General features: G+C 33.0%; 2 protein-coding genes across 2 annotated transcripts; one reads left to right on the top strand and one right to left on the bottom strand.

Moving 5' to 3' along the window:
* Window positions 1–27: 27 nt before the first annotated feature.
* Window positions 28–7,108, bottom strand: LOC146133577 (TBC1 domain family member 13-like). Its single transcript, XM_083396588.1, has 11 exons — window positions 6,965–7,108; window positions 5,018–5,091; window positions 4,868–4,934; window positions 4,524–4,653; window positions 3,979–4,092; window positions 3,664–3,792; window positions 2,701–2,902; window positions 2,336–2,434; window positions 1,926–2,028; window positions 1,443–1,565; window positions 28–1,173 (listed from the first exon to the last, which is right to left on the bottom strand). The coding sequence occupies exons 1-11, from the start codon at window positions 6,988–6,990 to the stop codon at window positions 1,035–1,037; spliced, it is 1,206 nt and encodes a 401-aa protein (XP_083252714.1). The 5' UTR covers window positions 6,991–7,108; the 3' UTR covers window positions 28–1,034.
* A 604-nt stretch (window positions 7,109–7,712) lies between these two features.
* On the top strand, window positions 7,713–10,306 carry LOC146133578 (peptidyl-prolyl cis-trans isomerase NIMA-interacting 1-like). The gene is made up of 5 exons (XM_083396841.1): window positions 7,713–7,840; window positions 7,943–8,028; window positions 8,391–8,502; window positions 8,717–8,827; window positions 9,639–10,306. The coding sequence occupies exons 1-5, from the start codon at window positions 7,774–7,776 to the stop codon at window positions 9,746–9,748; spliced, it is 486 nt and encodes a 161-aa protein (XP_083252967.1). The 5' UTR covers window positions 7,713–7,773; the 3' UTR covers window positions 9,749–10,306.
* The last annotated feature ends 1,694 nt before the right edge of the window (window positions 10,307–12,000 follow it).

Genomic DNA, 12,000 nt, shown 5'->3' on the forward strand with positions numbered 1-12,000 from the left:
AAACTCGCAAGAACACTAACATTTGTTTGAAAAATTTATGAGCGAAAAACAAATACAGGTCGCTATGATAAATGGTAAAAGACAAATCTTAAATTCTACAAAATCAAATGCACTGGCAAAATCGAAACATAAACAGCAAAAAATATTTTGTTTTGAAGTTTGGATAGAAAACAGCTGAACCGTACAAATTTTGAATTGTTTACAGAAAACTGGATTTGTAAGTCAAAAAAGTTAACAAATCAAATAGAAAGCACCTAAAATAAATAGGTCATTTACAACAGGATTTTTAGGGGCATATACAACATATTACTTGGTCTAGTACTGTCAAATATATAATGAGATTCACTAAGAGGTAGGCCAAGTGAAAAGTTTTAACTGGTAATTTTAAAACACACAAATCAGTAAAAATAATTATCACATATAATTCATAAATTTAACACTACTAAAGTTGAATCAAGTTAACATAGACATATATAGAAAAAATCAATAATACTGCACAATACACAGTAACCAGTATTTAAATTTAGCAACCCCAAAATCTATATAATTAAAACAATCTAAATTGCAGTTTAGAATGTTGGCAGTTTAAATGCAATGATTAAACATTTTGATATAAGTGTCTCAAAGTTTTTGTGTTCAGATAGGGTGTTTATTATGCCAACAAAACAATAAAAATAAAAGAATACAAATATTTGGCAATAATCAACAAAGGTCTAGAATATTACGAAATTAAAAACAGTAAATGGCGCTCATTAGGTGCACTAAAGGCAGATACATATTATATGATAATACAATGTAAAGCATTAGTGAAATAACAGCCCCGATTTTTCCCAAACAAATTACATTAATTTATGATAAAACCCAACCAGGATATTAAGGCAAATTTTAAATCTTACCAAGAAAGATGCAGGACTGTAAGGAAAGTATTTGAACATTCACTGCCATTTTAGATTCTTTATCACAGGGTCTGATTTTTTACACAGTAAACACATTGCACATAGTTCATTATAATTAAAAATTAAAATACAAGATTTTTAGCTTGCTTCATAAAGATGGTGTGATATTTCTTCAGCTTTGCTGATAATATGCCGTACTTCTATACTTTCAGGGAAGTTTTGTAAAAGTTTCACACAACTACTGAAATCTTCGGTGAGAATTTGGTGGCGTAACAAACTGTGCAACACAATTTTTTTAGTTTTAAGGTAAATCAGCTAAGAAGAAGAAATATAATTCTATATTGGGAGCAGAATGACCTCAAGATTTGTGCATAGAATTAAACTATTTCTTTTTATCATTTTTAGGATATTATGTTTCATAAAAAAAAATATCTTGAACTTAATTAATTTATGTTTTTAAGTATTTTTAATCGATATTTTAAAACCATGGTTGAGCTAAGGTTATCATAATGCACAAATGCAAAATTATCGATTTAATGAACTTACATGATCATTGCCACACAGACAGCTATTAACATATCAAATCGCATTTTGTCAGAAAACAAACTGTCCCAAATGTGCATTACATCTGGCAATGGAAATTCCTGGGATAAAAGTAAGGTTATCCACCTAAAAACGAAAAAGGCTTTAATATTATGAAGAAAAATAGTTAATATACAAAAAGGGGGCACTGGTCTAGAATCCTACCACATTTATGTCTTAGTGGTTATATAATATATTGCTAACATTATTTAGATAAGGGTGCAAGTTGGTGTTTAGGTTGGAGTGCGTCAAGTATAGTATTATTATTATTATATTTATTTCTTCCTTACATTTCAATTTTTTACTTGTTACTTTGCCGTAAAAAAGTGATAGGATTGCAGACCAGCGAGAAAAATGAAAAACTATTTCAAAATTAAAAAATATTTTATTAAACTTATGCAAAACAACTATAGATACATTATGTATTATGCATACATCATAGCGTACCTAAACAGAAAATATTCTTGTTTGATCTTGAGTTTTGTTAATCTTGCATGCAGATCGGGATCACAACATTTAAGTAGATTAAGGGTGCGCTTCATAGATCCGTCTACATTAGCAAGAAAACACTTTTAAATGCATGCAGTTTGTCTTACAATCTTCTAAATGGCTATATTTGTCTAATTCTAAATAGGGCAATCAGGCGACACTATATAAAGACAAATTGTATTGAATTCTCAACAAGCTGAGTTCAATACAATTTGTCTTTATATAGTGCCACCTGATTACTCCAGTTTTTATAACATGATTGACATTTGCATCAACTTGTTTAGTAACAAAAAAAAAGAGTTGTCTTCTAAAGTGAAATGATACTTGATAGAAAAAAACTGTGACTATGGTTTAAATTAAGCAAATACCTATGCCAGTTGTTGACTTATCGAGGAATGTGATAAAATTATCACGGATTTCTCCCATTAAAAGAGCAAAACAAAAGAAGGTGTCAGCTTCAGCATGCTCTGGAGGAAAAACACAAACATATGTTACTTATTTTTAAAGCGTCCAGTTTTTTTTTTGATAGATCTCATAAAACTAAAAGCTTTTAAATTTTATCACTAATTTTGGTAAAAGCTTTTTTTTATACTGTTAAAATTAAAAAAAGCACAAAATTTAATTTAAATAAATTATATGCAGCCTTTTAAATAAAACATACAAGAAAGATTTTAATTCCTGTGGTAATAGTTATTACCATAAAAACATTTCAATTTAAATAAAAAATCCTCACCACTCCAGTCTTTGTTAGGATCTGATGCAAATGTGTAATACAGAGGTCCGATAATTTCGTTCATTCCCTGGACATACCCAGTGCCGGGATTTAGCTTTGCATAGATAAATAACATCCTCTCTACCACCTCCCAGTGTGCTTCTTCACCGTTAGCCAGGATAACGTCGTACTCTTGTGATGCCTTCTTGCGAGTGCTGATCAACTGCAAGCAGTAGTCCAATTAAAATTTCAAAGTTTGACAAATTAAACATATAGAGCATTAACAGATTTAATGGATTTTTTGTAAATACCTCCATAGACACCTACCTCTGTTTTCACAGGGGTGCTTAAAGATTTTCATTAAATATAAAGGCACTAAATTACCTGAAAATATATAGTTTATATGTGGAGTAATATAAATTTGAACGAACAATGATTGTTATTATATAACTGTAAATGTTTTTATTAATAATGCAAACTACTTAGAAGTAACAGTTTATTTACAAGGTAAGTGGCATGGGAAACTAATGTTAGACAATGCAACAAAACTTTTGGACATGTGTTGTGTTTTTAATGAAAATCCTGTTTAAGTCTCTTATAAGATTATTTCACAAATATTTAACAACTTCGTAATAATACAAAATACCTAGTTGTAGCATTTCAATGAAGAATACCAATCTGTTTTAAATACAAAAAAAAAATTTTAAAAGATAACTATGGAGAACATTTAAATAAATAGGGCTCGAAACATTTAAATAATAGGGCCCAATTTTCATAAAATTTGTTAAAAAAAAATATTAATAAAATTAACTTTCAATCAAACAGCTTAGCGAATTTAAAGGTAGACTTTAGTTAAAAATGGTGATCATACCATTTGTCAAAAAAAAAGTCAAACACAAATAAAGGTCACATACTATTTCAGACAAAAACAAAATGTGTCCCAAAAAAACTTTTTTTGGGCCACAAAATTACAACATAGCTTACATTCACAACCCCCATTTTCTTGCGGGTGAAGCTCTGTGAGTTTAGGACGGTTCTTTCCACTCGCTTGCGAAGACTCTCAACCTTGTTGTTGTTTGTTAACAAAAGCTGACAGGGATAAGGTGTCGCATTCTAGACACAATATTTGAAAGACACAAATCAGATTATACAAAACTAATTCAATAACATTTGCTAGTTTTGTGTAATTCAATAGTTATTTTGTTCTGGCATCTTTAAGCATTTAACACTAAAATTGATTACAATTAAATAACATGTTAAACAAAAGTCTTTTAAATCGCGGTTTAAAACTTTACAGACCTGGAAAAAGGCTATGTCGGGACATAAGCGTCGCACATCCTTGTCAATTTGTAGCAAAACGGTATTTTCTTTGAAATAACTGTTCCATTCACTTTGAGGGTTTGGATTTAGTGGCTGCAAGATATTAATATGTTGTGATATTCCTAAGAGCACAATTTTTACTTCGATCAAGGGGTTCTTAAACTCTTTTAAATGGACACCTTACACAACTTTTTTGAGCGTGCACCACGGTTGGCAATAAATTTACATAGAACAAGTGGACTTGAGAAACCTGCTGTTGAAATCAAATCGAAATACAAAAATATAAGGCCGAAAGTGTTGTTATAATAATTCTATTATTTTAAGAAAAATCATCACAATTTTTTTATAGTCTCTGTACCCAATGTGTCCACAGACCTAAGTTTAAAAAGTCGTGAGTTAAATATTATATTAGCAAATTTTGGGTTAAACAGGTGATGACCGGTTGCACCTGAAGTAAATAACTTTTCAATACATCAAGCACGATATGCCCATTTTGGTAAGTAAGTTTAATAAATTAAACTTACATGATCGTTAACTGCAATTTCGGATTGTGATGCAGTTATTCTGTGAACTCCAGGTTGGACAATAACTTCATCTATAAAGTTAGAATATTCCTTTCTTTGTCGCTCTAAGACAGCAGGCCATTCTGACCGCCTAAAAGGTCACGATTAAAATAGTACAGTTTTCCGTCAAGGTGAACAAATGCAGCAAAAATTACTTTAGTAAATTCAATCTAAACCTTAAAAAATGTTTTAAAAATTTCTAACATAAAATGTTAAGATATATCAGTACATTTTACAATTATTTTTGTACAAAAGCGAATTTAACTCATCTAAAAACAGGTAATTAAGCTTATCTGCTTTATTACTTTCGAGGAAGATAGTTAAGAAGTATCCTCCAACAAATTGATCTGATTCCACAAGTTTCTACTATTCCTAAAAACAAAAGGTTCTCAGTGTCAAGCAAACAATCCTTTACTTAATAAAAAAAACCTTGAAATATAAGTACAAATGTAGACCTGAAAAGCACAACTCCCGTAGCTTTTTGATATCAATATTTTCTGATCCAATAACTTCAAGAAAGCTTGATTCCCTGTACAAAAAAGACAAAAGTAAATAAATAAAAAGTAATGCTAAACGGCCATATTTATTTAATAATAAATTGTAATGATTAAAGTATAAGCGATAGCTTCAATAAATGTAAATAATAAATACACTTTTTGTGAAAGGAACTTTGGAAGTTCAACTTAATTTGGAAATGTTCTCCATTCCTTATTCTGACGTATAAAATGTGGCTAGAATAATATTGAATAAATGTGGTAATGGAAATAGCATTTAATTGGAAGACAGAACTTTATATTTAAGGTGAGGCCCCTCTCAAATAATTTGTAATTGCTAATAAGTGTTATTTAATAAAAACATTTTTTGCAAGGTATTCCAACAACAAATTAGCAAAATACTTATACCAACATGGCACATTTATTGATAATTTGGTTATACACTGTTAGGTTGAAAGAGCAGACAACCAAGCACTGCGTGGCTGTTTGTGTCCCTACAACTGTCATTATACTAACCATTGCGTTCCGTAAAATTTGTATGTCAAATATTTAATTTCTTTGTTGTGTGAATGGCAATGATTTAACAATTAGTTGAATGCATACGGGCCCTTAAAGACATGAAGGTGTCACTTAACAATGCTATGAATTTTTGACAAAAAAATATTTTATGCTCACACAAGATTTGGACTTTATTAACAGTCAAATAATTATTAAATCGAAGCAAAATATTTGGGTTATGGTATGGGTTAGTATTTTGGTCAAGTATTATTATATTGATTCTCTCAGTTTGTCATTTTTGTGAGTATGGAGTCAATAAGTTTAAACAATAAAAGTTTATCAATGCACTCAAGGCCCTGTCTGCAAAGTACGGCAGATCTTGTGGGTGCACAGTCGAAAAAATTGGGTTGACCCAGGTTGGAAAGTAGGGCCTGCTTGGGGGATAAATCCAGTATCCCACACAGCCACGGTCATAGCCGCTCATGTTATATGTAAAATCAACGTAAAATGTCAGCCGCAAAAAATTCGTTGCGCTAACAGTTTTCAGTATAGTACTCCATTTTCAGCCATGCAAATTTTACAAATAACGTTATTGCAGCCCGCAAATTTAGGAGGAAATGTTATTACAGCGGCGCAATTTTAAGCTGCAAAATCGTCTCCCCCGTGCAATATCCAAAGTTTCCAATCTGGGGAGTGACCAGGTACAAATAAGGTCAAAAGTACACCGCACCATAATAAAATATGGGAAAATCTGGTACATATTCATGTTCTAGGGGCATATTCATGTTCTACAGGTCTAGTCTGTTGAAAAAAAATCATGGGTGCACTTGCCATACTTTCCATAATGCAGCAGGGCAAACAACTTTTGTGAGTCAGGGGTTTACCTAAAAGGTCCAGTATGGAAAGTATGGCAATTAAGCGATTTTCATTCAACAGACAAGACCTGGGCGCTGGTCTAGAATCCTACCACAACGCACTTTATTTGGGTTAGGGTGGGGGTTAGCGTTTTGGGTTAGGGTGGGTCAAGTATTATTATTCAATAATTAATATAATAATACTTGACCCACCCTCACCCAAACACTAACCCGCATCCTAACCCAAATATTGTGCGTTGATTTAATAATAGTGGTAAGATTCTAGACCAGCGCCCCAGACCTGCCTTATAACTCATCACTGAGCAAATAGAATCTTCCAAGAAATAATTTGATATCATTGTGATACTTTCACTTTAAACACAATAAGGAAACAATGTCATTTTGTTTTATAAATAGGTCAAATAATTACCAATAACGATATCAAACTAATTAAAAGCGTTCCCAAATGGAATAGATGTCGTGTATCAAGTTTAATGGAGTTTAAGTAAAAAGTATATAAATTCTTAAAATTCAAACAAAGTAACAAAATACTAACTTGTTGCTTTGCTTTTTACTTGTCATAGTTAAATGTTACTGAAGTCAAGCTAGAATAATTTAAGAATTTATTCCGTTTTCTGCCAGTCCATGGTTAATTTGTTTAGGTTTAACCAGTAGTTAACAGTATCCGGCAAATTTAGCGATTTTGTCAAACATGGAAAGTGAAGGTTTTAAACGCAATCGGGCGTGACATTTACGAAAATGTGAAAAATGTCATTCCTGTTTACCATAACGACAATCATTTAAAATTAATAGTTTTTAAGATGCAAAAAAATTGTATACGTAATATACACAGAAATGAAACCCACATGGTATATGACGTAAATTTACCACCTTTCTATTTATTAACGTAATATCATTGTAAAGAGATGCTAATAAATATCTTATGGTAAAGCAAAATGCTTATTTTTTACAATTCCGAAGTTGTATACAACGTGAAATCATCTAAAGAAAAAGTAGTTTGGTTACTTTTACGAGGATATAAAAAAATTATAAGTCCTCCCATATTTCTTTCTTTCTTGCAATTTCAACTTAGACAACTCGTTTCATTGCTGTAAAAACGTGGTAGGATTCTAGACCAGCGAATAAATATAACAATAATACTACTTGACCCACCCAAACACTAAGTTTGACTCTTGATGTTTTTATTGCTGCTTTTCAAAACTAAAGAATTATAACCGTGAATATAGACTTGTTTCTAAGTTGGTTAATTGAAATAAAATATAAAGAAACTATTTGCAGGAATATTGTACCACAGGCTTTATTTTTGCCTATATTTTTCTTGTAAATATTACAACTTACACAAACATGGGTGACTCTGATCCCACTAGCCCTCTTCCAGATGGCTGGATTAAGAAAGAAAGTCGGTCATCAGGTTAGTAAAGCAAACATATTAAAAAAAATAGTAAAACCAACAAAACTACATTTATATTTTTTGGTGTAAATTTTAATTCTAATCCGGTTGTTTCTTTTCTAGGGAAGGCATACTACATGAACAAGTACACACAAAAAAGTCAGTGGAATCGACCAACTGAAGAGGCAAAAAGACCTGACAAACCAGAGGTGTTTATTACTGACACATTTTTATGTTGAAAAATTTTTTTTGCTGTTTACCAGTCTGCATTTCATGGCACTTTACGCTGAGATCTCGGTGTGTAGCGCCAAATTTTGAGAAATATTTGCATGCTTGTTTAGTTTTAATTTTTATAGAAATATGTTATTTTCCAAAATTACAAAATGTTTTGCTCCACATTTGGGGAACCCAAATTGCACATAGTTTGATATTTACTGCCTTAGAGGGAATATTTGCTGTATACAATATAATCTTTAGAAGTAATGTTATCCGAGTGATAGAGGACATGTATATTTTTATTATTGTGATTTATATTTTTATTATTGTTTGTTCTTCTGTGCTGTTACAACAGAAAGTGCAATGCTACCATCTTCTCGTAAAACACAAGGATGTAAGAAGACCTGCTTCTTGGAGAGAAGATCCAATTACGAGAACAAAAGAAGAAGCTCTCAAAATTATTGAGGGTCATTTGGCATTTTTTATACCCTTAACTTGTTTGTTTTCAAGAAAAATACTTTTCTTTATAATTTAACTTTCATGACATTTTATACCATTTCTGATTTGTTGATTGGGAAGATGTAATTTTATGTTTAGCAAACCTGCCATGTTTTTATGAATAACTTCTCAAATTAACCAATCACATCTGGTCACTAAAATGCCCCTATTTGCCACATGTAGGTTATCATGAGCAGATTATATCTGGTGAAAAGAAGTTGGAAGACCTTGCTTTTCAGTTCAGCGACTGTAGCTCGGCAAAGAGAAAGGGGGACCTTGGAACATTCGGAAGAGGTGTGATATTTTATAACTTTATAAGGCAAAGGATGACTAATATTTAATTATTTATATTACCAAGTAGAGATGGCCGATACTTGCTATTTTACGCAAGATACTCAATATTTTGGGCAAAAAGTATCGCAATCTGATCCAATGCCAAATGTGACATTATTACTATGGTCAAAAAGTGCATTGAGAATGTTTTTCGTGGTATTCAGCCGAAATTTGTGTTGCAAAGCCTATTACTCTTCAACTTTTAATGGAATATTTATTAATAAAAATTTAATTTTAAAGTAGAAAACTCTACATTGGGTCGTAAAACATTGCGGTAAAACGCAAATTACTATGGTATCGGATCGGCACCGACCCTAGCAGCGGACGAGTACCGATACCACCACTTGGCATCGGGTATCTGCTCCGATCCGATTTTATCGGATATACATATTACCTAGTCCAGTGGTTCTCAACCTTTTATGGATAACGACACCCCTCATAAATAATAAAAGATTGCGGCACCCCTAAAATATTTTTTTCCGTAGTTAATTCACTAGATTTTAGAGTGTCACAATAAACGGAACTGTGAAACAACACACATCAACTCTACACAATGTAAGAAGTTATAATTGGATTTATTGCACTCTAGTCTTTACACAAAAAGTTGTAAGAGTCAAAAATCAAATTGTTAAAAGATTCTAAAATATGTCGAGGCACCCTTGATGATTAGAAATGGCCCCCAAAGTGCCACGCACCCCGTTTTGGAACCACTGGCCTAGTCCATAGATTAGGTTGATCAATTGCATTGCCTAACTATAATTTTCGTTTGCAGGGCAAATGCAGAAGCCGTTTGAAGATGCTTCCTTTGCTCTGCACCCTGGTGAAGTTAGCGGCCCAGTGTTCACCGATTCTGGGATTCACATAATTCTGCGGATGGCATAGAACGCTGCTCGTTGCAATGAACGCCGTTCATACAATACAGTTTTATTCGTCCAAGAAAGTTATTGTGCTCATGGGCTGCCATCTCATAATTTAAGTGCATTGTACTTTGTGCAAATACGTTTTAATACACTCGCTAATGCTGTGTAAAAATAGATTTTGACAAAAGTTGGGTGAACCTGAAGAAATGTTTTGTTGCCGTTACCCACGTATATCGTCATTCTATTCATTGATTTTGTCCACTCTACTGCTATAACAACTCATATATACAGCTTTTTTATTTTGTTAACTATTTTATTGCCTTAAATAAATACGAAGAAGTTATGGTTAAATTCATTCATGACAAATCATAAATTCGTGTCACTAAAAATTGGTTTTACGAACCGTTAATTCCTCTTAAAGTTTCATGTTCCTATTAAGGTTATTAGCTTGTGTTATTACTGTTGTATGAATAAAAATGTTTTGATATCAAACAGCTTAAATTATCTTTGTTGTAATGTCCCTGTTTAAAAAAATGATATTGTTGCGAAAAGACTTGAATTGGCCTCTTGGAAAAGGCGTTTTCTCAACACAATTGTTTACAAAATAAACAGTTTTCTATCTGTTTTTGTTGAACACTGTTCACTTGGACTTTTTCTTAAAATAATTTTAAGATAAAAAATTATTTTAAAACCACGCTTATTTGACCTTTCTCCATTTTTTAGCGGCATCGACAAAACATGACACTTTCATCAGTAAGAAATAGGTACACACACGCCAATATCGAAGTAAAACCAAATTACGTTGGGCCAAAATAAAATAACCGAGTATGTCTGAACAAGAAATCTCCGGGTTAAGATGTAAAACAATTCCTTGCCTAACCCTATCGTACACAGCACTGTTTCCTGTAAAAGTTCATTCTTAACCAAACTTCTAACACATTTATTTTCCTAACCAAGAACAAACACTCCAGCGAACAAACGGTTAATTGTAATCCGCCGTGACCCTACAGGAATAGGGCATTGCCGCTCAACTATCTAATAAGCCTAGCTTTGTCTGCGGTTTGACGTTATTTAGGCCATTTCGATTGGACTTTATCGCAATTATTTGGCCCTATTGACGGACTATAGCACATACATATTAAGCCGAAAGCTGATTACAGTCGATGTATTGGTATTTTTTCGTATGTGGAATTCCTAGAGTTCGATAGGGCGGATTATGCAACTAACCTTTCGCCAGGGCTGCGGAGTCGGTTAAAATAAACCCGAGTCCGACTCCGACTAAAAATATAAACCCGAGTCCGACTCCCGAGTCCCGAATCCCGAGTCCCGAGTCCGACTAGCAACAGGGGACTCAAACTTTTTCGCGCGAATCGATAAAGTTTTTGCAATATTGCTGCTGTTGTTGTGTGTTATCACATCTTTTAAAACACGATAAGGCAAAGTTTAATTTTTGCGCTTACTTTTTTATTTGCGCTGACATCGCAGCCTTACAACTGTGGAGTGAATGCCTTCACGACACGTTTGTCAAAATCATCTCGTGCACGAGCAATTTATTGTGTGTCCAATGCTAAAATCCTCCTGAATTTACAGTTTAGCGCCAATTAAACCCAATTTTTGTTTCGCGTTTTCGCGACCGACGACAAACGTCACTATTTTCAAGTTGTCTCAGTGATATTTAATTAAAAATGCCAAAGTGCTTTTCGTAGAGAGGGGGGACGCAAGGCATGGGAAAATTACCAAGGGGGACACGGCTGAAAAAAAGTAGGAACCACTTTGTCTGGCATCAGGTGGTTCTCAGCAGACACTTTCTTTAAATTAAGACAAAATATAAGCTATACATTATAATGCTAAAAAGGAAAACTCTGTTTACTGATGAGCTACGCCAAAAGTATCCGTGTTTCAGAAAAGGACGTGTTAATTTCGAAGCTGAATGCAATACTTAGATGGCACGTTTTTCTCAAACGTAACAATTCTACTTTCGTTTTACTTGCAGGCAAGAAAATGTCCTCTTTTAAGGTACTGAAAATATGGTAGCCCTACTCTACAGCCTGTATTTTACCCATTTACGCAACTAAATTAAGGTGGATTTTTTTGCAATCCACTCATATTGATGTCATAATTGATCCACCCGCATTACATGGTTTAAAAATATTTCACCATTTGCTATTACACTTTTACAACTTACATTTTGCCGCCTTAACAGTTTTAAAATTTGATACTGCGCATGCGCACCTCGGACTCGGGTAGTTTTACGTGACCTTACCCGAGTCCCGA

Source organism: Ascidiella aspersa, chromosome 9 (genome assembly GCF_963924565.1).
Source record: "Ascidiella aspersa chromosome 9, kaAscAspe10.2, whole genome shotgun sequence".
NCBI classification, from domain to species: Eukaryota; Metazoa; Chordata; class Ascidiacea; order Phlebobranchia; family Ascidiidae; genus Ascidiella; species Ascidiella aspersa.